This window comes from Nyctereutes procyonoides, unplaced genomic scaffold (assembly GCF_905146905.1).
Source record: "Nyctereutes procyonoides isolate TBG_1078 unplaced genomic scaffold, NYPRO_anot_genome, whole genome shotgun sequence".
NCBI lineage: Eukaryota > Metazoa > Chordata > Mammalia > Carnivora > Canidae > Nyctereutes > Nyctereutes procyonoides.
In genome coordinates, this window is record NW_026575051.1 from 4,868,153 (window position 1) to 4,892,527 (window position 24,375).

The 24,375-nt window shown below is 50.7% G+C and overlaps 2 protein-coding genes across 3 annotated transcripts; one reads left to right on the plus strand and one right to left on the minus strand.

The window, feature by feature from the left end:
- The first annotated feature begins 5,721 nt into the window (after window positions 1–5,721).
- On the plus strand, window positions 5,722–8,051 carry CLPSL2 (colipase like 2). The gene is made up of 3 exons (XM_055330357.1): window positions 5,722–5,799; window positions 6,325–6,525; window positions 7,956–8,051. Exons 1-3 carry the CDS (start codon window positions 5,722–5,724, stop codon window positions 8,049–8,051), a joined length of 375 nt encoding a protein of 124 aa, XP_055186332.1.
- An 11,661-nt stretch (window positions 8,052–19,712) lies between these two features.
- CLPS (colipase) lies at window positions 19,713–21,514 on the minus strand. Of its 2 annotated transcripts, XM_055329560.1 has the most exons (3): window positions 21,431–21,514; window positions 20,357–20,479; window positions 19,713–19,935 (listed from the first exon to the last, which is right to left on the minus strand). In XM_055329560.1, exons 1-3 carry the CDS (start codon window positions 21,512–21,514, stop codon window positions 19,804–19,806), a joined length of 339 nt encoding a protein of 112 aa, XP_055185535.1. In that variant the 3' UTR covers window positions 19,713–19,803. The 2 variants fall into 2 exon arrangements, with proteins under 2 accessions (XP_055185535.1, XP_055185536.1); XM_055329561.1 differs by lacking the exon at window positions 20,357–20,479.
- Window positions 21,515–24,375: the final 2,861 nt, after the last annotated feature.

Consider the following 24,375-nt stretch of genomic DNA (forward strand, 5'->3'; position numbering starts at 1 on the left):
ATCCCAAGCGGACTCCACACTGAGTATGGAGCCTGATGTGGGGCTCCATCTCACAACCTTGAGCTGAAACCAAGAGTAGAATTCTTAGCTGACTGAGCCACCCAGGTGCCCCCTAACCAACATTCTTAAAAGATGGAATACAATAAATAATCTCAGAACAGGTTGCATGTAGTATATGTAAGTATTATTTTGTGAAACTTTAGTTGCACACACAAACACACATTATAAATGTGTACATGCCCCCCACACACACATTCACAGTGGTGGTATTCCAAATATTCAACCATCAGCATGACACAGACATCAACTGATTGGAATGGATGCCGACAATATCTACTGGTTGTCTGAATACCAATATAAAGTGTATCTCTGGGCAGCCCGGGTGGCTCAGCGGTTTAGCACCTGCCTTCGGCCCAGGGCCTGATCCTGGAATCCCAGGATCAAGTTCCGCGTCGGGCTCCCTGCATGGAGCCTGCTTCTCCCTCTGCCTGTGTCTCTGCCTGTGTGTGTGTGTGTGTGTGTGTGTGTGTGTGTGTGTGTCTCATGAATAAATAAATAAAATCTTTTAAAAATGTATCTCTTTTAGTTAAAAAAAGTGAAATTCTTTGATCTGTTGTAGCTTAATGCTTTTAGAGGATGGGAGGCAGTGAGCACATGTTTCTAAGCACCCTTCCTTTGGCATTGTCCCTGACCAAAGAAACATGTCCATGACTCACTCCTGCCCCCAGGGGAGCCTTTCCTGGATCTAGAGCAATCCTCATGTGTCATAACTTGGGATATTCTAGATAGCTGTGTTTCTGCCTACCAACATCCATCTTCATTTGTCAGGAACCAGCAATCCCCCATCTCCCCACTGCCACCACCAGCCCAGCTGTCCATTAAGGAGCCACCTCAACTGGCTTACCCTCATGACCCTGCAAGTTTCCCATAGCATTGACTGCTCTGACTCCACTATGTCCTTCCACAAGCAGACAGCCTGTCCATTGTGCTCTGCTCATTGTTACCTCCAAATCTTTGCTCACTCTGGACTCTTACTTGGAAGGCCTTTATTCTCAGCTTGTCTGAATCTTAGTCTCTCTTCAAGACTCTGAAAAAGAGCACTGCCCCCTCCTGCTGGCATCCAGGGCTGTCCTGGGCATTCTACATAGGACCTTGGTGTCTCCACCCCTTCACCTCCAAATATTTCCTGCTGCCCATCTTCTCTAGGAAGCTTTGGCTATGGTGTCTCCACATCTCAAACTCTTTCAGGCACCTACTTACTCATCAATCTCCCCAGATTACTTTGAGAGGAATCCCTTCAGGAATGAATTGAGTAACAGTTTCTACCACATGAGTTTTCTCCAGAACTTTATTTTGTATTTTCACAAACTGATATAACTTCTGGGGCACCTCAGTGGTTCAATCATTTGAGCCTCCGACTCTTGGTTTCAGCTCAGGTCATGATCTTGTGGTCATGAGATCAAGCCTCACACCAGGCTCTGCGCTCAGCCCAGAGTCTGCTTCAGATTTTTCTCTCCCTCTCCCTCCAGCTGTCTCTCTCAAATAAATAAAATCTTTTTTTAAAAAAGATTTTATTTTTATTTATTCATAGAGATGCAGAGAGAGAGAGAGAGGGGCAGAGACACAGGCAGAGAGAGAAGCAGGCTCCACGCAGAGAGCCTGACGCAGGACTCGATCCAGGGTCTCCAGGATCACGCCCTTGGCTGCAGGCAGCGCTAAACCGCTGCGCCACCAGGGCTGCCCATAAATAAAATCTTTAAAAGAAAAAAGGCTTCCAAAAAACTTTGGGGACTGACAGCATTTACATATTAACAACATGTGTATAACAGCCACGTAACAACAGGGCAAACTGAACAAAACTACCATTGTATTATTGCCATTGTTTCATAAAAATATATTTGAACACCAAAAAAAGTAGGAAGGGCATAATTTCAGAACAAAGAATCATTCTTTAATTTTATCTTTTAAAAAAACCCTACATTACCCTTAATTTCATTTTGCTATAGACCAGTGAGAACATTGTCATGTAAACCACCAGAAAGGTGCAGAAGAGACTGGAGAATGTCAGAGGAGGGAAGATGAGGGGCAGAGAATAGGGGCCAGGGGGGAGATCACAGAGGTCCCCCAGCGAAGTATTCCCCTGCCCTGAACTGACTCCTCTTCTCCTCTGGGGCGGCTGTGTTTGGGCCCTGGCCAATACGCAAGGCTGTGGCCACATTCACTGGTCAGGTGCCCAGCGACCACTCCCACACCCCTGGCCCTGGCCACCCTGGTGATCTGACTCCCACCCCCTTCATGCTGCACAGGTGTGACCTGTGCATGCCTGTGACCAGCACCAGCTGGATTGGGGAGACAAGCCCCTGGAACAGGAGAAACGGTGCGGGACCTGGGGTCAAGAGCCTGGCGTCTTGGCCTGGCTCTGTTGCATCACTTGTGGACGTCTGCCTTTTCTGGGCCTCCGTGTCCTCACCTTAAAATGAAGGTTCTGAACCAGTCTTAAGTCATTTCTGAGGAAGACTTTAACAAAAATTTTTTAAGTCATGCACATTATGACTTGAATTTCAGGGGCTCCACCCTCCCCTCCGGGCCTTCCATGAACTTCCCAGGGGCCCTTGGACACCAGATGAAGAATCGAATCCCAGCTTGCCAGTCTTGACACACAGCTGCTGACCTCTTGCCTCCAAATCTGCCCTTTCCTGTGCAGTTAACAGTATTTTCCACTTACCTAATACCCACAAGGGCACAAGCAAATACGTCAGGGAAGGAGGGAACTCTGTAGGAAGAATTATTAGTGACTGGGCATCCCCTCTAGTGCATGGTGGAGCTGGGAGAGACGGTGAGCTTTGTGGATGGGTTGCTGCCCAGAGCAGCAGACCATCGATGTGAAGAGAGCCATAGACCATGACTCCTGGAAGGAGAGGACACAGTGATAACAGGAGTCCTTCCCTGAGAGCAAGGCCCCCTGGCCACCATAGCAGTGTGGGACAGTGTTAAGAGCTTGGGCTCAATAGCTAGAATGTCCTACATTTATATGTGGCTCTGTGACCTAATTGTGTTATTTGGACAGGTTACTGTGCCTTGAGTTTTGGGGGTCCTCATCTGTTAAAATGAGGATAAGGGTTATGCAGCAGAGGGGCATGTGGGTGGCTCAGTTGGTTAAGCGTCTGCCTTTGGCTTGGGTCATGATCCTGGAGTCCCAGGATGGAGCCCCACATCAGGCTCTCTGCTCAGGGTGGGTTGGGGGTGGTCTGCTTCTCCCTCTGTTCCCCATCCTGCTTCTGCTCTCTCTTGTGTGCTCTCTCTTTCTCAAATAAATAAATAAAAGCTTTAAAAAAAAAAAAAGTCATGCAGCAGAAATGATAGAACATACTGAATGTTCCAGGACTCCCTTGAATTTTCCAGCCTCCCTCGCAGAAGGTTGGGTCATGTGACTAGTTGTGGCTAATGATTTGTGAGTGGAAGAGGCATGTGTCCCTCCTGGCTGAGGCATTAATGTGTCTGTGTACTTCCTCCATCTGTCTCCTCCATCTTCCAGAATGACCCTGGAGGCCAGTCTTCCAGATGGTGTGACTACAAGATGGAAGAAAGGTCTTCTGTTTCATATCAGATTTTACATGAGTAGTAAATAAGATTTTATTTTGCCAAACTGCCAAAATTTCAGGAGCTCTCTGTTGTGACAGCTAGTATTAATTACCCTAATATAGAGAGAGCTGATTGAGATGATGGATCCCAAGCCCTCTGAGTACAGTGGAGGTGTTATTCTCAGAGAAAAGACTTAAGACCCCTATATTAGTCAGCCCGGCTGCCATAACAACAAAATAAAAAATATCACAGATTGAGTAGCTTAAATGAGAGAGATGTATTTCTCAGAGTTCTGAAACCTGGAACCCCAAAATCAAGGTATCAGCATGATTGGGTTCTGGTGAGAGCTTGTAAATGGCTGCATTTTGTGCTTTGTCCTCATATGGCAGAGAGAAAGAGACAGCAAGCTCTCTGGTCTCTCTATCTCTCTTTTAAGTAATTTCTACGCCCAGGGTGGGGCTCAAACTCACAACCCTGAGATCAAGAGCAGCATGGTCCACCAAGTGAGCCAGCCAGGTGTCCTTCTGGTGTCTCCTCCTATGAGGGCACTAAACCCCTTAGGAGGGAACCCTCATGACCTCATCTAAACCTAATCACTTCCCAAAGTTCCCATCTCCATATGTATCATCACATTGCAGGGCAGGGCCTCAACATCTGAATTTGGTAGGGGGTACAATTAAGTCTGTAATACCCCCTTAACCCAGGGCTTCTCACATCTCTTCTTAAGAGCAAAATTTTTTAAAAGATGTATTTATTTTAGAGAGAGGGAGAGAGAACAAGAAGGGGGAGGGACAGAGGGAGATGGGGAGAGAGAATCTCAAACGGACCCCACACGGAGCAGGGAGTCCCATGCAGGGCTCAATCTCACCACCCTGAGATCATGACCTGAGCCAGAATCAAGAGTGGGACGCTTAAACCACGGAGCCACCCAGGCGCCCCAGGAGCAAATTTTTTTTTTAAGATTTTATTTATTTATTCATGAGAAACACAGAGAGGAGAGAGAGAGGCAGAGACACAGGCAGAGGGAGAAGCAGGCTCCATGCAGGGAGCCCAACGTGGGACTCGATCCAGGGTCTCCAGGATCACGCCCTGGGCTGAAGGCAGCGCTAAACCGCTCTGCCACCCCGGCTGCCCCCAAGAGGAAATTTTTGTAAAAAGCAGAGGCAGGCAAGGGCGAGGTGAGGTGAAGTTTTCATGGAGAGGGACATCCTGAGGAAGGCTGCCTCCCCCACCATTCCACTGTTTGCCTCATGACACAGTCCCTTAAACCCCGTTTCCCTCTGAGTCTTTTCTCCTCTCTTCCATTGTCTGCACATCCTGACTTTCATAAGATTCACAGACAAACCCTTAGATAATTAATTGACTCATCAAGACTAGACAATTCCTAGGTCTTCAAGGCCATCTTGTTTCACCTCCTGATTCTTTTTTTTTTTTTAAGATTTTATTTAGTTATTCATGGGAGACACACACAGAGAGAGAGAGAGACACACAGGCAGAGGGAGAAGCAGGCTCCCCACAGGGAGCCCGATGCGGGACTTGATTCTGGGATCTGGGGATCATGCCCTGAACCTAAGGCAGATGCTCAACTACTGAGCCACCCAGGGTCCCTCTCCTCCTGATTCTTCCCAATGACAAGACTGGACCTGGAGAAGGCCTCAGAAGCACCAGACGCCGGGGCTGGCTTCTCCAAAAGATAAGGGGTAGGGGGCAGTCTGGGGCACCAGGGACAGAGAGACAGAAGGAGAGAATCAGACTATTAAGGAGGAAGCTGACTTTCATTTCAGTATATCGACTTCACATAATTTTTCAAAACAAAATTTTATTCCACGAGTGGTTTTCCCCCCGTAATTTGGAAGTAATGCATTTGGGGCCCTCTGGGCCCCCTAAAATGTGTGATCCAGCCTGTCCAAGGCTTGAATCAGGGTATCACGGGAGCTGCCTTCCTTATGCCATTGCTTCCTGGAGTCCTGTCTGCTGCCTCCGCTGCTGAGCAGCCTGTGACCATTAACTTCTTCACCCTCCACCCCCGGCCCAGGGCGGGCCCCTGGGGCCCCGGGTCACGTGCCAGGCAAGGGGTTTGTCCCTGGGGCCCCTCCGGCCCCACCAGAGCCAGGATCCTCGGTGCCCAGGCCCATGGCCATGGCCCTCGTGCTCCTCGCGGGGGTTCTGCTCCCTTGCCCAGGCGAGTTCCTGCCCTTTAAAAAGAGGTTCATGAAGGTGAGCCAAAAGAGCATTTCGAACCTTCCACTGTAGTCGCCTTAGACCAGCCAGGAGGCACTGGTTGGGTTTGGAGAGCTGAGTAGGGGGTGGGGACTTGTTCCCAGGGCTGGAAGCTTACTGAGTCCCCCAAAGGGCTTCAGAGCCCTGCTGCTTCACCTGCCTGGTGGCCCCGGAAGTGAAAGAAAGTGGCCTTATGACCAGCACCAAGCCCCCCCTCCCCTGAGCCCAGCCCACCCCAGGCTGTCTCAGACCTGCCCCCCAGCCCGGCCTTACCAACCTGCCCTAATCTCTCTTCCCCCTCTCTCGAGCAATCACTCTTCATTCCCTTCCCCATCTTTCTGTCCCTCCCTTTCTTCCCACCACTCCTACCAAGTGTGAGCTGGGTATAGAGCATAGAGGGAGCCCAGGAAAAGGAGAGACACAGGCAAAGTACTGACCCCCCCTTCCTCTCCTGGGGCAGGTGCAGGGCAGGGGGTGTCCCCTAGTGGCCACCATCTCATGGCCTCTCTTCCCGGACCCCAGGGGCCTAGCAATGTCCCAGGTCCTCCCTCCCCTTCCCATGCAGCCAGAGAGCTGGTGGCACCAGAGTTGTCCCCACAGGTGAACGGAGTGGAGTGCTCCCACCACTCCGAGTGCGTCAGTGACTGCTGCCTAATGAACCTGGACCACGGAGGCGCCTTCTGTGCCCCCAAGGCCAGAATAGCCATGTTGTGCCTGTTCCAGGTGAGGCTCTGGGCTGGGGCAGCCAGCTCTGGCCTGAAGGGTGGGGGAGGCTAAACAGGCCTCTGGGGCTGCCCCCTGCTTTCTCACCCTCTGCTTGGAGTGCCCTCACCCCTTCCTCACCCGGCCACTCCTACTCATCCTGCAGCACAATTCTGGTCGCCTCCTCTGGGAAGCCTGCATCTCCCACTCTCAGCACAGCCTGGATTGCCCCAGTCTTCCCTGGGTGCCGTCCAGAGCATGAGCTGGCTGGAGCTTGCCCAGGGCAGCCTTGCAGCATGGCCATCTTTGAACCCCCTACCTCCAACTTAGTATCTGCACACAGTAGGTGATCACTGAACGTTTGTTGAATGAATATTCTCTACCCTGACATCACTGAGGCAAAGGAGATGGGAAAAGACTTTTTCCCTACCAGTCCTCACCTCCCTCTCTCTCTTTTTTTTAAGATTTTATTTATTTATTCATGAGAGACACCGAGGGAGAGGCAGGCCGCCTCGGGGACCCCGATGTGGGACTTGATCCCAGGACCCCGGGATCACATCCTGAGCCAATGACAGACGCTCAACCACTGAGCCACCCAGGTGACCCACCTCTCCAATTTTTTGAGAAGAGCCTGGCACTGCGGCAGCAGGGACCAGAGCTTGGGAGTAGGACCTGAGGTTTTTTTGTTTTTTTTTTTTTGTTTTTTCTTAAAGGTTTTATTTATTTTTTTATTCATGAGCAACACAGAGAGGCAGAGACACAGGCAGAGGGAGAAGCAGGCTCCTCTCAGGGAGCCCGATGCGGGACTCGATCCCCGAAACAGGATCATGCCCAGAGCTGAAGGCAGACGCCCAACCGCTGAGCCACCCAGGCGTCCCAATGACCTGAGTTTAAATCCTGGATTTTCCATCCCCTGTCTCTGTGACTTCAGCCAGGTCACCTCTGCTCTCTGAGCCTTAGTTTCCTCACCTGTAAGATGGTGCTAAAGTGACAACCTCACCAATATTGTCCTGGCAACAACAGTGCCCATCCGGACTTGGTTCTGAGCTGATAGAAATGTAGAACGCATAGTACGGGTTGTTACTCCTCGTCCTTTCTTATCTGGCCCTGGGCCCAAACCTTTCTAGGAAGAATGGGCTGGGCCTCCACTTCCCTGTCTGGGGAGCTGCCGATGGCCTGACTATACAGCTGGGGTGTCCAGAGGGTCTTTTCATGATGGGCCCTGGATCTATTTTATTCAGTCCTCATGGTCACCCCATGAGGCAGGTTACTATTACCACCCCCATTTGATGGATGAGGAGACTGAGACCAAGAACTCACTAACTTGCCTAAGGTCATAGAGCTATCCACTGTACAGCTGACAGCCCCCAGTCCCCTGCTCCCCGAGAGGTGTAAACCCCCTTCTTCCCTGTACCTTGGTGACTCCCACCTCTCGTTCACATTTCCCACAGACCAAAGGAGCCCTCAACGTCATATGCCCCTGCCAAAGCGGCTTGAGTTGCATATCCAAGGACCCAATCTGTTCCCGCCGTTGCCATTTGATTTAGAGGAGGATCCAGGCTGGTCACTGCCACCCCACCCTCCCTCAGTCCCTTGGGGCCAGAGGCCTGGAGAGCCCTGTCTTGCTCACATTCCAGCTCCTGAGACATTAAAGTCACTTCCTGACTCTGGTCTCTGTTTGCACTTTCTGGGAGAGGGAACCTGGGAAGGATTATTCTAGTCCGGGTGGAAAGTTTGGCTCTATCTAGAGGCGTGGTGGTCTTGGGGCGGAGCTGCAGGAAGGGGATGGGATAGGGGTAGTGAGCGAAGAGGCTGGGTCCGGGGAAGGTGTGGAGGGCTGGCTGTATGGGAAGGGCAGGGTTGGGGAATATGGCTGGAAGGTGTATGTTGGGGTGCCCATGGATGGGTTATATGGTAGGAAGGACTGGAAGGGAATATTGAAATCCTTTCCAAGGGGAGCAGAGGGTGGAGATCATTGAGAGAATGTTATGAGAAGGTGTGTAAAGTGTGTAAAGTATAAATGCAAAAATGTTCAAGCCTGTGGTGGGAAAGACCTGGTGCTTTCGGGTCTCCACTCTCTCAGATTTTTTTTTTCAAGATTTTGTTTATTTGAGAGACAGAGAGAGAGCATGAGCAGGGGGAGGGACAGAGGGAGAGGGAGAGCAGATTCCCCGCTGAGGAGGGAGCCTGACGTGGGGCTCTATCCCAGGACCCTGAGATCATGACCTGAGCCAAAAGGTAGATGATTAACTGACTGAGCCACCCAGATGTCCCTCCACTCTCTCAGATATTATCGGTTCCATTTTACGAGTAAAGAAACGGAGGCTCGGGCAGCCCGGGTGGCTCAGCAGTTTAGCGCTGCCTTCAGCCTAGGGTGTGATCCTGGAGACCCAGGATCGAAACCCACGTCGGTCTCCCTGCATGGAGCCTGCTTCTCCCTCTGCCTGTGTCTCTGCCTCTGCCTCTCTCTCTCTCTCTCTGTGTGTGTGTCTCTCATGAATAAATAAATAAATAATATTTTTAAAAAAAGAAAGAAACTGAGGCTCAGAGAGCTACGTGACTCCCAAGGTCATGCCTTAGGCATGATGCTCAACCGCTGAGCCACCCACAGATTCCCTAAATGCTTTCTTATCTATATTAATTCATGTTATTGTTACAACAAGTTTAGAGTAGGTACTATAATTATCCCTATTTTACAAATGGGGTATTGAGTACCCTTCTCACGATTTCAGAATAAGGGATGGGGCTGGGATCTGAACCCAGGCTGTCTTGTTCTAGAGGGCAGGATCTTATTTATTTATTATTTATTTTAAAGATTTTATTTATTTACTTATGAGAGACACAGAGAGAGAGAGGCAGAGACACAGGCAGAGGGAGAAGCAGGCTCCCTGCAGGGGGCCCAATGTGGGACTCGATCCCAGGACCCCAGGATCACGACCTGAGCCAAAGGCAGACGCTCAACCGCTGAGCCCCCCAGGCATCCCCAAAGTCTTTGCCTCATTTTATTGTGGACCATGTCTTGCTCAACCATTTCTCTATGGGTAGCCATTAAGAACGTTTCCCAATCCAAACCATCCATTCAAGATGCAAGTTCTTGGCTAAGGACACAAAAACCTGCTGTGAAGATAGCTCAAACAAAGTCCATGACTTCTCCTGCACCTGCTGGTGGAAGAGGCAGGACGAGGGCTCTGCTGGTTGAGGTTGTCCTTGCGCTCACCACCTTCTAGCTTCCTGCTCAGCCATCTGCTGCTCTCCTCTCCATCCTCCTCCTCTGTCCTCCCCTCCGTCCTCATTTGTTTCTTTGTTGCATTATAGGAGTTAATATGCAGATTCAGAGGCATTATTTTTCTGCATCTGGACATTCAAATATTACTCTGTTCCTCACATGGAGGTTTTAGAGGAATAATCCTAATGCTGAGAAGACCAAAGCTCCAGGTCACCTTCATTTAACCAAATCATTTTCTTCCCATCTGATCAGCCTTTTCTCTGCCCAGACACGGCTCTCATCTCTCAGAAGCCTTATTTCGAAGGTGAGGTCTCTACCCCCATAGGTTCCTCCTTTTTTTCCAATGCAAGGCAACAGATAATGCTATGAGTTCAAGTCCCATTTCATTTTCTTCACCATTGGCACCAGAAGGCCTGCCTTCCCATAGGTAGCTTGGGCTGTGTGAATATTTCTAGCCAGCAAAGTGACAGGTGTGACTTCTAGGCCTAAGCAGAGAAGCCCAAGTGTGACACATTGGAAAGGAAGTCTCCATTTTTGATGACTGGGCAATGACAGCTTTTAAGCCCTCACTCCCCTTCTGCGCCACATCTAGGCAAGCCCATATAAAGGTACACGCCCTCCTTGGTGCTGGTGGGCTGTGCAGACCACAATGCCCCCAGCCTGCCCAGGGAAACCCTCACTCTGGCCCCAATGCTTAGCCACAGTAAAAACAGCCAAAGCCACACACCCCTTCATCCTTGCTACTCACACCTCCTCGCACCTGCCCTGCTGTCCTGGGAATGTTCCTGTGTTCAACTAATAAATCTTTTCATATCATCTTGTTATGTGTATGATCAGTCCCAACATCTGAACCAATTTTGTTTGGTGGTTGGTTGGTTGGTTGGTTGGTTGGTTGGTTAAGATTTTATTTATTGATTGATGAGAGACACACAGAGAGAGGCAAAGACACAGGCAGGGGGAGAAGCAGGCTCCATGCAGGGAAACTGATGCGGGACTCGATCCCAAGATCCCGGGATCACGTCCTGAGTTGAAGGCAGACGCTCAACCACTGAGCCACCCTGGCGTCCCCCAAACCAATTTTGGATGAGAGTTGATTTCCCCCTCCATGAAGCACCCACAAAAGCTTTGAGTTCCCAGTTCTCTCTTGCCACAGCCAGGCTGTCAGATGAGGTGGTGGGTGGGTGGCTGGGTGGTGCCTGGATCACTAGAGTCACCCATGAAGGACGGTTTACCCCAGAGAGTGTCCTGATTCTGTACCTCCTCCTAACCCCTCTCCCCCACTGCATGCACTCTCTCCTTCTCTAAAAAGAAAAAGAAAAAGAAAAAAATTCTAATTGAAGATCTCTGGGGAAAGAGAGTGGAAAGATGAAAACTAGAACCTAATTGTTACTTGATAGCTCTGTGACTTTTGGGGAAGTTGGGCAACTTCTCTGGGGCTCAGTCACCTCATCTGAGAAAATATTCATGATGCTGTTTATTAACCATAATATACAATCAGGGGGAGCCTGGGTGGCTCAGTCGGTTGAGTCTTCAGCTCGGGTCATGATCCTGGAGTCCTGGGATGGAGTCCCGCATCCTGCTCCCTGCTCAGCGGGGAGTCTGCTTCTCCCTCTCCCTCTGCCCCTGCTTGTGCTCCCTCATTCTCTCTCTCTCTCCCCCCGCTAAATAAATAGATAGATAGATAGACAGATAGATAGATAAATAAATGTTTGGAAAAAATGAGCTCTATTAAAAATAATAATAATAATAATAACATACAATCGAATTACATGAAAGAATCTTTTCAAATCCCTGGAACTCGGAGACCTTTGAATTCTAGAGCTAATGAGATCCGCTGCCATATGTGGCTAGTGATCATCAAATGGGAACATGCAGAAAAAGCACCTTTTTGCATTGGGGCAAGTCCTGTAGGACAGCTGTTCTGGAATGTCAGCTCCCGCAGAGCAGGCATTTCTGGGCACTTCTGTTCCTTTTGCTCCCAGCTGGGTTCCCAGGGCCCGGAACGCTGCCTGGACTCAGTAGGTGCTCGGTGTGCTACTTGCTGACTACTGGGCTCGTCTGACAGAGACGACGGCGGCAGTGACAGATCGTGCGACCTCCTAAGACGCAGCACTGGGGATCAGGACGTGTGTGAGTGTCGGGGAGGAGGGAGCCCCGAGGTGACAAGCAGGCTCCGCTTTAAGGGTAAATACGAGTTTGCAGAGAGAAGGTCGGGCCGCGGAAGGAACCGCCGGGTAAAGACAGGAAGGCCTGGCTCGGCAGGTGCGTGCGGGAGAAGTCACCTGTTTGGGTGACACGAATGGCAAACCTGCCACATCTCTCTAGTCCCCTCGGGCACCAGCTCCCGACCGCCCGGCCCGGGCGAGGGCGCAGCGCGGCGAGCGCGGGCAGCCGCAGGGGCCGGACCAGGGCGCCGTCTCCCCGCAGGACGCCCGGGAGCTCGGCCTCCAGCGCAAGCCGCGCAGGAGCGAGGGCTGCCGCCGGGCGCTCGGGGGCAGCACGTGTCACAGCCCGGGGAGGGGGGTCCCCAGAAAGGAGGGAGGGGGACCCAGAACCCGACGGAGCCGGGGGAGGGGAGGGGAGCGGCCAGCCCCGGAGCCGGAACGCGCGCTGCGACTGCACGTCCCAGACGCCTGGGGGAGCCCGAGGACCGGCCCAAGGTGGGGACCGCCCCCCGCCGCCCCCAAAGGCTGGGAACCCCAGGTGGGGGGCGGGGGGCGGGGCTTTTCTTTCGAATGGGGGTTGCGGCTCTGGCTCTCGAGAGGTCGTCTCAGCAAACTTTGAAAGTTGCCTTGTAAGTGGGCACAGCTAGAAGGTCGGCTCCCAGCGTGGTTCCCGGCCCTCCCTTCTCGGCAGCCCCAGGGCTTCTGCTGTGGCTCCAGGTCAGGGGGTGCGCAGGAGACGGGAGCTGGTTTGCCCGCTAAAGGACTTAAGGAGAAAAGGTGGAAGCCGCCTGGGAGTGGGTGTTTATTCCCTCAGGATAGGCACATGGGTTCAGGACATGAAAAGTGATGCCAGAGATTAAACTAGGAGGAGGGCACCAACAATCCTAGGGGGCAGCCTGGAGGAGGCAACCAGAGGCACCGACTGAACGGTGTCTGAGGGGGTCCCTTCAGCTCAGGCTCCTCTGCTGTGTGCAAGCAGATGGGCCCCAGAGCTAGACTGGGCTGGGAGTGGGGACTGCCCCTTAAGGGCTGAGGGCAAAGCAACCCCCAAGGGCAAGGTCAAAGTCCTGTCTTTCCCAGACATTCCTGCACCTGGATAATGAGTTGTTCCTGCCTGCTGGACCTGACTTGGGTATTTCTGAAGAATGAGAAATCATTTAAAATCATCTATGGCGGGATCCCTGGGTGGCGCTGCGGTTTGGCGCCTGCCTTTGGCCCAGGGCGCGATCCTGGAGACCCGGGATCGAGTCCCACGTCCCCCCACGTCGGGCTCCCGGTGCACGGAGCCTGCTTGTGTCTCTGCCTCTCTCTCTCTGTGACTATCATCAATAAAGAAATAAAAATATTTTAAAAAGTATTTAAATAAATAAATAAATAAATAAAATCATCTATGGCTGTTGTAAGAAAACAACAGGAGAGGGGGAGGGGAGGAAAGAGGAAGGAGGAGGAGGAGGGGGAGGAGAAGTAGTCAGCTAAGAACTTTTTCTTCTAATGCTCTCTCTTCTTTGTTGCCTCCCCCTCCTCCATCCACTCCCACTGGGGATGCAGGTTGAAATGGGCTGCGCACTGGTTGCTGGGGCCTGTGTGTGTGTGTGTGTGTGTGTGTGTGTGTGTGTGTGTGTGAAGGGTCAGAGAGGCAGGAAGCTTAGGCTTGGGCCTTTCCCCTGTTGGGGCATGAATGAAAGTCCCCCAGAGACTTGTGCTCCCCTCCCCACCCTGATGGGCTTCAGCCCCATCCATAATCCACCCTCCAAAAGCTCAGTTTGCACCTGAACTCTTGGTTGCCCTGACCTTAAATATCAGAAATCTTAAAGAAAATGTACAAGACAGGGACACCTGGGTGGCTCAGTGGTTTGGCACCTGCCTTCGGCCCTGGACGTGATCCCGGGGTCCTGAGATCGAGTCCCGCATCAAGTCCTACATCGGGCTCCCTGTGTGGAACCTGCTTCTCCCTCTGCCTGTGTCTCTGCCTCTGTCTCTCTGTGTCTCTCATGAATAAATAAAATCTTTTTAAAAAAACGTTGAAGACAAATGTGTATAACAATTGCCGGTCTCAATCCGTAGAGCGTGCAACGCTTGAGCTCCATCCAGGTTATGAGTATGAGCCCCACATTAGATGTAGAGATTATTTTAAATAAATAGAGTGTTTATGGAGCATTTACTATATGCCAGGGGCAGCACTAGATGCTTTACACGAATGATCTCACTTAATCCTACAAAAAACCTTATGAGGGGTCAGAGCTATTATCACCCCTATTTGAGAGAGGGAAAATTGAGATGGATTGAGCAATTTGCTCCTAGTCACACAGCTTGAAAGTGATGAATTGGGCTCTTCTGGGAGACCAGAAGAGAAAGGAGGTATGAGGCAGAAGGAAAGAGCTTGAGGAAAAGAAAGATTGGAGCACCTCTTATGCTGGGGGGAAATCCGGGGAGAGCATGAATCAAGAGGAGTTTTGGGAAGTTGTGCGTAGGCTGGGAGGCTTTTAGAGCCAGATGCTAGTTTACTGGCTATGTGTGTCATGAGTTTTCAGCAGAAGCAGGTTTCAAGGCAGCCCTGCTATAATCGGATTACATTTTGGAGATAAATAATTCAGATTTTGGACCCAAAGTTCCATACTCAGCTATACTTCTGATTAAGTGAGCCCTCAGTCCTGAGCCAAGTGTGCCCTCCAGGATGACGGGTTTATTGTGCAAGAGCTCAGGAGTTGAGATAGAAGCTGAGGTTTACTTAGAGCACCCCCTGTAAGTCTTAATGACACTGTAACCCATGTCTTGGTAGAAATTGCTTCTGTACTAAATGTGTCAGACAGATACTTGGTGTTACATGCACATCAGAAAGATACAGGGTTACAGTCCATAGTGGTACAGGAGCTCCCCTTATTTGGAGAAAGTCTACAAAAAGAAAGTCTCCTTGGAAGGAGAGATTGCAGGCTGGAAACCCAGCCTCCACAAATACCGGATGCCTTCAAATTTAGAAGGGGAGGGGAAGATATGTTGCTGATACAATTAAACTGGCTTCATGTGATGGGAAGAAAACTTTTCCTCTACTCTCTTAGGTTCAGTTTTTAGGGTCTGCAAATTAAACGGACACAAGATAGCTTGGCAAGAGAAAAGACAGTTGTTTTATTAATTTGTTTGTTTGGGGGGGAAGGAGGGGGAGGGAGACAAGCAGACTCTCCACTGAGCAGGAAACCTGATGTGGGGCTATATCCTAAGATTCAGAGATTATGACCTGAGCCAAAATCAAGAGTTGGACATTTAAGCAACGGAACCACCCAGGTGCCCCAAGTCAGATTTTTATTCACATACATATGTGGAGGGAATTCACAGAAAAAGGTGACTCAATGAGGCAGTTGGAATTTGGGGCATATACACCACCTTAATTGGGGGAGGGGAATGGGAGGACACTTTGGAAAATGGCTTCTTAATAGGGGGAGGGATGGGAAGAAGGGGCATGTAGGAAAATGCAAATTATTTTTAAGAAAGCTAAATGGGATCTTAGGAGAGTAGATGGGTCCTTAGGAGAGTACGTGATAGTTTTGTGACAATGTAGTGCTGACATCCACCAATGGTAAGACTCCAGTGAGAAGAGTCAATCTTTCCTGGTTGCAAGAAACCTCCCCAGGAGGGAATTTATGGTGGTTGAATTCTTTGGGGAGGCTCTGCTTTTAGGCAGATAAGGAGTTTCAGAAAAAAGCCAATTCTCAAATGCCTTCAGCTTACAGTAGCAGCACTATTCAGTGGAAGTGAAACATGAGACACATAAGTAATTTTAAATTTTCTAATGGCCATAATTCAAATTTGATAATGTATTTTATTTTTTTAAATTCTTTAAGTTTAATGTAGTTAACATATACTGTATTATTAGTTTCAGGGGTTGAATTTAGTGATTCATCAGTTATACGTAGCACCCAATGCTCATTCCATCAAGTACCCTCCTTAATGATCATCACCCCATTATCCCATCCCCCCACCCACCTCCCTTCCAGTTTCCTCAGGTTGTTTCCTAGAGTTAAGTCTTTTATGGTTATCTTCCTCTCTTTTCATCTTATTCTACTTTTCCTTCCTTTCCTCTGTGTTCATCTATTTTGTTTCTTAAATTCCACGAGTGATGGGGATCCCTGCGTGGCTCAGCAGTTTAGCGCCTGCCTTTGGCCCAGGGCGTGATCCTGAAGTTCCGGGATCGAGTCCTACAACGGGCTCCCAGCATGGAGCCTGCTTCTGCCTCCTCCTGTGTCTCTGCCTCTCTCTCTCTCTCTCTCTATGTCTATCATAAATAAATAAATAAATAAATAAATAAATAAATAAATAAATAAATAAATACTAACAGACTTTAAAAAAAAAATTCCACGAGTGAAATCATGTGATATTGTCTTTCTCTGACTGACTTATTTCACTTAGCCTAATACCCTCTCATTCCATCCATGTCACAAATGGCAAGATTTCGTTCTTTTTGATGGTTGAGTAATATTCCATTGTGTGTGTGTGTGTGTGTTGTGTGTGCATGTGTATACCACATCTCCTTTATCCATTTGTCTTCAGTGGACATCAGGACTCTTTCCATAGTTTGGCTATTGTGGATATTGCTGCTATAAACATGGGGGTGCAGGTGCCCCATCAAATCCCTATGTTTGGGGCAGCCCTGGTGGTGGTTCAGCAGTTTAGCACCACCTTCAGGCCAGGGCGTGATCTCAGGGTCCTGGAATCGAGTCCCACATCGGGCTCCCTGCATGGGGCCTGCTTCTTTCTCTGCCTGTGTCTCTGCCTCTCTCTCTCTCCATGAATAAATAAATAAAATCTTTTTTAAAAAATCCCTATGTTTCTATCCTTTGGATAAATACCCAGTAGTGCAATTGCTAGGTCAAAGCATAGTATATTTTATTTGTAACCCAATCAAAAACGTTATTTCGGGATGCCTGGGTGGCTCAGCGGTTTAGTGCCTGCCTTCGGCCCAGAATGTGATCCTGGAAACCTGGGATCGAGTACCACGTCGGGCTCCCTGCGTGGAGCCTGCTTCTCCCTCTGCCTGTGTCTCTGCCCCTCTGTGTCTCTCATGAATAAATAAAATCTTTAAAAAAAAAAGTTATTTCAAAATGGAAAATACTTGAGATATTTCATATTCTTTTTTTCAGTAATAGGTTTTACAAACCCAATTTGTATTTTTACACTTAATCCCAATTCAAGTCAGCCACACATCAAGTGCTCAATATGTGGCTAATTGATACCATATTAGACAGCATATGTCTACAAGGTCCAGAATTAGGAATTTTTTATGGATTCAAGCCTGCAGATACTCCTGCCTGCTTCTATTTCTAGCAGATCTAGAAAAAAAGTCACAGAAATTGGGGAGCCCCTGGGATTAGGATATTAAAGAGGCACATGTCACTGGCAAAGCTAAAACATATAGGACATTTTTTTATAGAGAAAAAGTGCATGTGGAGGATGGGGTGGGGAGTGGGGAGGGACAGAGAGAACCTTAAGCAGTCTCCAGTGTGGAGCCTGACGTGGGGCTCAGTCTCACAACCTTGAGATCATGACATGAGCTAAAATTAAATAGGACACTTAACCCAGCCACCCAGGTGCTCCCTGCAGAGGACATCTTTGGGAATTAGAAAATGATGATTCCTGGGGCGCCTGGGTGTCTCAGCTGGTTAAGTGTCTGCCTTTAGCTCAGGTCATGATCTCGGGGTCCTGGGACCGAGCCCCGGCATCTGGCTCCCTGCTCAATAGGGAGTCTGCTTCTCCCTCTCCCCAACCCCCACACGTGCTCTCTCTTGCTCTCTCTCTCTCTCTCTCTCACATAAATAAAATCTTAAAAAGGAAAAGAAAGAAAATGATGACCCATCTTGGCTACAGACAGTGAGAGAAGGTGCTTTTGAACAACAGCAACACAACAAGAGATGCTCCCCTTCTGGCAGTCTTGTATTAGTGTCAGTGCAGAAAAACAAGAACCACTCCAGGGGGTTCAAGTAGAAAGGATTTAATACAGGGAACAGGGGGTTGGGGTCTTTGCTGCTTGCCACAGAGCCCAGCTCCCCAACAGCCATTGCCCGCCTTCCTTGCTAACCAAACCCCAGTACTGTTTGGACAGTACTGTGTCCAGCCCCAGGAGAAGGATCACGTTAGTCCAAGCCGGTCATGGCGGTCCCATTCCCTTTGCCCAGCACTTGATTTCCCAGCCCCTCTTGTGGCCATAGGTGGTCATATGACCCGGTTGGAGCCATCGGGATAAGAAGTCAGCCTGGAGGGGCAGCCCGGGTGGCGGGTGGCGCAGCGGTTTAGCGCCGCCTTCAGCCCAGGGCGTGACCCTGGAGACTTGGGATCGAGTCCCATGTCGGGCTCCCTGCGTGGAGCCTGCTTCTCCCTCTGCCTGTGTGTCTCTCACGAATAAATAAACTAAAAATAAAAAAAAATAAATAAAAATAATAAAAAAAAAAAAGCCTGGAGGCGCCCAGCCTCTACTCCACGCTTCTTACCTTAGAATACGGGGAGACAAGACGACACCAGGAGCTGCTGGGAAGGCAGCTGCCAGGTGAGAGGAGGCACGAGAACGGCAGGTCTGCCAGCATCCAAACAAATGCCAGCACTTCCTATCTCCAGACTTCTTGATTCGTGAGAGATGTGTGTCCCTAGTTATTTAAGCCATCATTACTTGTTTTTTTTGTTACATTCAGGTAAATCCAGTCCTAACTCAAGAACCTAATGGTTACTCTAGGGAGGCATTGATCACCAACCACAAAATCCTGGGGCTGGGAGAGCATCTCGATTTTAATTGATTCACTCTCTTCCTTCTTTGCATGAATCTCCTCTCCTGCATCTCCACTAAGGGTCAGTGGACGTCCACCTGCTCATCTCAGTGATGGGGACTTCAGTCCTGCCCAAGGCAATCCAGGTTTGATGGCTCCAGGGGATTTTATATATATATATAAAATTTTTAAAGATTTTATTTATTTATTCATGAGACACACACACAGAGAGAGAGACAGAAACACAGGCAGAGGGAGAAGCAGGCTGCACACAGGGAGCCTGATGTGGGACTCGATCCCGGGCCCCCAGGATCACACGCCAGGTTGAAGGCAGCACTAAACTGCTGGGCCACCAGGGTTGCCCATAAAATTATTATATTAAACCAAAACCAAATTCCCTACAATTCCACCTATTTGTCTTAGTATGACTAATTGGGAAAGAACCGGGAGTTGTAGAAAGGGTAGGGGGTGGAGTTAGATGGGTGTAGTGTTAACTTTTTCTACTTACGTGACATTGAGCAAGTTACTGAACCTCTCTGAACTTTAGTTTCTTTTATCTATAGAGACAATAAATTCTCCCTCCTGGGTCACTCTGAGGATTTGCTAGCACAGAGTAAGCCCACAGCAATTGTTAGTGGTCTGTCCTGTTAACACATGGGTCGTGTCAACTAGCTGGCACATCTGAGAGTTGGGCCCAGAAAGAAGGTATGAGCCCAGGCCAGGGACTGGTAAGCTTGATGCAGGGCAGGAATATGGGCCATTCTAACTCCCCACTAGAAGGGTGCGCATGTGTGTGCGCACACACGTGCACCTGTCTGAGAACTGGAGGGGCAAGTGGGGCATCCCAGGGAGGTGTGATTGGTCCCCCAATGGAGAGGTTCCCAGCATGGCTGCTTCAAAACCTTGTCTCCAGTCTGTCCAGCCTCATCCCGCCTGGTCCCAGACCCATCCGTTCTTCCTCTGACCTGTTTGACACCTGCCTTGATGAGGCGAAGGCTTGATGGGACATCAAGGAAGACACTGACTCAAGAACATTCTGGAGCCTGGGGAAGGTTGCAGGAAGAGCTTTAATTGCTGAGAATCCAATCGGAAAAGGGAGGTGCTGGTTAAGGGGGTGGCCAGCCAGGGAGAGGTGGTGGATGAGGAGCATCCTTCAGTGGCTTTACTTCTTGGAGCGCCCAGCATCGTGGCAGACACCAAAGTTGGTATTGGTGATGGAGCCCACGATGGACTTGTCACCCTCACAGGTCAGGCCCCGCTCACAGGGACACTTGTAGTAAACCCCATAGAGCGTCTTCAAAGACACAGAAACAGTGGAATCACAGGCTGTCGCGGGGGTGGGGTGGGGGGGCTACTTTGGGCATAGCCTGCCCCTCGCTCCCCGCCTGACCCAGAGAACCCCGGGCCAGGCTCTTTTCAGACTGTCCCCTCCTGCCTGCCACGCCAGGGGGCGCTGTGGGCCTGGAGGACGCCCGGCCCAGGTTCCCCACTCGGCTTCCTTCGTGCTTACGAACTAGATCTCCCTGGGGAGCCTCCAGCTACCCATCGGTGAAATGGGAATAACAAATCTCCGCCCCCACCCACCTCACTGGTCAGTCGTGAGGTTCGAAAGGGCCGAGCGGATGGGGCAGTGCCTGGAGCCTGCTGACCCCCTCCCTGACCCGCCCCCCAGCTGTGCCTCGTCCCCCCAGCACCGCACGGCCCGCGGCACCCACCTTGGCAGAGCACTCGCTGTTCTCGCTGGCCTTGGGTGCGCAGCGGGCCAGGCTCAGCCCGGTGTCCCGGTGGCAGCACTTGCTCTTGCACTGGGCGCTGTTCAGACAGAGCTCGCCGTCTTCCTGCCGGGCGGCCAGTTAGCGAGGGCCCTCGCCCTTTGTCCCTCGGCCCCCGCCACCGCCCACAGCGCGTCCCCCGCGGGGGCGCGGGTAAAGGACCCAACCCGCGGGGCTGGCGGCCAGTCTGCCCACCCCCAGCCCCACCCCCAGCCCCACCCGCGCGAGAAGCTGCGAGACAGGACCCCGCCACGCTACCGACTCCCGGGTGATCCGGGCAAGACACTGCCCCCCCCCCGTGCCTCAGTGTCCCCTTGGAATCTGCACATGTGACCCAAAACAGGGTGTCCAGACTTCTCTGGGTCCTGCAGTCCACTGAGAAGCCTGTGAAGGTTGAGGACCATCCCCCAGGAAGACATATGACCTCAGGGGATCCTGGCCCCTCTGAGCCCTGCAAGGCCGCGAGTTCAGAAACTGGGCAGAGACGCAGCCGGGGGGGGGGGGGGGGGGGGGGGGCTCCCGACCCGTCCGCCCCGCGGCCTCTGATCCGCTGAGAGCTTTCCAGCGCGCGACCTCAGGCAGGTGGCTTCACCTTTCTCTGGAACTACTTTCCATCTGAAAACGGGTTTGATACTAACGTCCCGGTCTCATGCGGTCAGTTGGGGACTAAATGAGTAAACGGTCCTGAGGCATTTAGAACCGTGTCCGTGTGTCACTCTAGGTCGGAAGCCAGAATCACCGGGGGAGCTTTCTAAACTACTGGCCCTTCTGAGCCAGGGCTTCCGGGGCAGGAGCCTGGGGCTGTCCCTCAGCCAGGCCAAACCCCAGCTCTGCGCTCGCTCCGTGCCCATCAGCCTTGTCTGAGCCCCCTCCCCCAACCCGGTAGGAGGCGCAGGGTGGGCCTGGACAGTAAAGCAGAAGATGCCTCACCTCTCAGCCTCCGGGCAGCCCCAGGTGGAGACGTGAGAGGTCCCCACCTGGGTGTTCAGATGACTCCTCCCCTGAAGTCCCTCTTACCAGGTGGATAATGATCCCCCGAGGGTCAGGAACCGCGTAGACCACCGCAAGGGCAACGAGCAGAAGGACGAGGATCTTTTCCATGACGGACGGGGACAGCCGGTATAGGTAGCAGCTGGCTGGTCAGGTGGCAGTAGACAGAGCCAGGTGGGGTGGTAGAGCTATAAAAGGGGCCTGACAACAGGTGACCCCCCTTCCCCTCCCCACGGGGCTCGACGTAACCCGAGGCCCAGCTGTGGCCAATCTGTTGGGGGCGTGTCCTGATAAAGCCCTGGGCGGCCCCTGGCACCTTGGCAGGTGTGCGGGCGTGCACGCACGTGTCCGTGTCCGTGTGTGTGCTGATACTGCGTTAATGGTTGGGTGTGGACTCAGAACAAGTCTACCGGTACAGTTTATAGGCTGGACAAGTTATCTGTTCTGAGTCTCAATCTCCTTATCTGTCAACGGGATCATTTCGAGAGTTGGGAGGCCTGAGAAAATGAAAATGGTAGACCTACCCTAACACAGTATATATGTCACTCTGGCTGTGCTTTCCGCCTGCCCTCAACCAGGGGGCTGCCTCCATGAGTGATTTTAGGGGCCTTGGGACGTTGCTTCTCTGAAGAGTCTTTCCTGTTTCCTTTCTATTTCCCTTCCTAGCTGCATCCTGAAATTAAAGACCCACCCGGTGGTTAAGGCTTCCTCTCACCTCCTCCCCCACCCAAGGCCACATGTGAGCGTGAACAGTAGTTGGTCCTGGCTGAGACTGAGGTCTTGTGAGCTTCAGATGACCCCAGGGCTGGAGGCTGGGAAGAGGCACAGCTGCCAGAGTGTGCTCAGGTGTAGGACCAGAGCGATTTTCCCTGGAGGACTGGTCATTGCAGTCAAGGACCCCTTTCCCATCCCAGGATGTGGAAGACTGCTCCACTGTGGAGGCCCCAGATTGGGCTGCTGAGAGCAAAGCTTTCATCCAGACAGTCTTCCAAACTCAGCGCTCACTAGCTGTGTGACCCTGGACAAGTATCTGAGCCTCAGTTACTTAATCTATGCAAGGAAGTTGATGGCTCTTTCTTTGTAAGGTTGGGATTGAATAAGACAACGTATGTCAGAGTGCCTGGCGTGTAGTAGATGCTCTGCCCATGTAATACCACCCTCCTTTCTTCCCCCTTATACCGCTAGAGGGTGGAATATAGGGGAGCACCTGGAGGAACCAGCCAGGAGACCCTCAAAATGGGAGAAACCCACCAATTCTAGACAGAGAAATACCACTGATTAAAGAACCACTGTTCTCTCTTATTTTTATAGGTCTCAGTCTTTAAAACTGCTTTTCCCCCATGAGCTCATTCTGGCCCTTCCTTCACTCCCTGCCCTCTCCACCTCATTACACCTGTGAGCTGAGCCACAGGGAGGGTAATGACACTTTCCCACTCACAAGTCCAGGCCAGGAGGCCCCTGAAGGAACTGGAGGAGCTATTTCCACCTGTAAAGGGAGCTGTGAAAAATCCATCAGTCCCATCTCCAGCTGGGCACAGCCAGCTTCCCAGAGGAGAAAGAATGCATTTTTCCCTTATAAATGAAGAGTATAGTAAAGAGAACTTTGGTCAATGTTTGTGCTTCCAAAACATAAACAAAAATTAATTAGATTTTTTAAGTAGTTTCCATGTCCAGCATGGAGCCCAACACAGGACTTGAACTCATAAACCTGAGACTGAGACCTGAACTGAGATCAAGAGTCGGACACCTAATTGACTAAGTCATCCAGGTGGCCCAATTAAATGTTTTTTGTATCAAAACCTCATAAGGTTTAACCACCCCATTCGCAATCTAAAGAGTGTTGTGCTTTGGGTTTGTTCACTTCAAGAAGGAACCCCATGTGCAGTCACATGGATTAATCTGAGGCATAATACTGAGAGAGGAAAGCCATAGACAAAAACAGACTGTGTATTACATTGACATGCAGTTCAAGAAAAGGTAAAAATTTTTTTAAAAGATTTTATTCATTCATGAGAGACAGAGAGAGAGAGAGAGAGAGAGAGAGAGAGGCAGAGACACAGGCAGAGGGAGAAGCAGGCTCCATGCAGGGAGCCCGACGGGGGACTCGATCCCAGGGCTCCAGGATCACGCCCTGGGCTGAAGGCGGGGCTAAACCGCTGAGCCACCAGGGCTGCCCAAAATACTGAAATCTTAAGCAAATCACTAGATGGATTTTTCATATGTGTTACCAACACCCCAAATCAAGATTTAGAACAGTTCTAACACTCTAGGAGGCTTTTTCCTGCCCCCCTCCCAGTCAACAGCCCTCCCAGGGGGATAGCTGCAGACTTTCATCAAAACTAAAAGGTTAGTTTTACCTTTTCTTGGGGGGGGCCCTGGGTGGCTCAGCGGTTTAGCCCCTGCCTTGGGCCCAGGGCGTGATCCTGGAGTCCCGGGATCGAGTCCCACGTCGGGCTCCCTGCATGGAGCCTGCTTCTCCCTCTGCCTGTGTCTCTGCCTCTCTCTCTCTCTCTCTCTCTCTGAATAAATTTATATATATATATATATATATATATATATATATATTTAAAAAAAGATTTGAGTATTTTACTGTGTGTAATGTAGATACTGCACCTCAATGTTATTCAAAAAGGAGGAGATGCCTCTCTGGTCAAGTCATACCACATGGATGGTGAGGGGTGAGGTGGTATCGTGTCTTTTGGTGAGTGGGGTTGGGGCACAGTGGCTGTAGACCTAGAAATGTGGCCAACCTCTTGTGGGTGTCACCTGCTCTATATTCTCCAAGATCTCCCAGGACACACAAGGTTGGGCCTCCAGCAGCAGCCATGTTAATAAGTGAGCCCGTCTTGCTCTCCACCACTATGGACTGGACAAGAGACGGACACCTGACCCAAGCCTCTCTTTCCCTGGGATGTAGACTTGCATCCAATAGCTTGCCTTCAAGCTGATCTGAAACATGAAACTAGCAAAGC

Excerpts from the sequence above, each read along its gene's own strand:
- CLPSL2 (XM_055330357.1), top strand. The coding sequence starts at position 5,722 with ATGGCCCTCGTGCTCCTCGCGGGGGTTCTGCTCCCTTGCCCAGGCGAG. Across the intron at positions 5,800-6,324 it reads TTAAAAAGAGGTTCATGAAG|GGGCCTAGCAATGTCCCAGG; the intron begins GTGAGCCAAAAG and ends CCCGGACCCCAG. Across the intron at positions 6,526-7,955 it reads CCATGTTGTGCCTGTTCCAG|ACCAAAGGAGCCCTCAACGT; the intron begins GTGAGGCTCTGG and ends CATTTCCCACAG.
- CLPS (XM_055329560.1), bottom strand. The coding sequence starts at position 21,514 with ATGGAAAAGATCCTCGTCCTTCTGCTCGTTGCCCTTGCGGTGGTCTAC. Across the intron at positions 20,480-21,430 it reads GGGGGATCATTATCCACCTG|GAAGACGGCGAGCTCTGTCT; the intron begins GTAAGAGGGACT and ends GCCGCCCGGCAG. Across the intron at positions 19,936-20,356 it reads ACAGCGAGTGCTCTGCCAAG|ACGCTCTATGGGGTTTACTA; the intron begins GTGGGTGCCGCG and ends GTGTCTTTGAAG.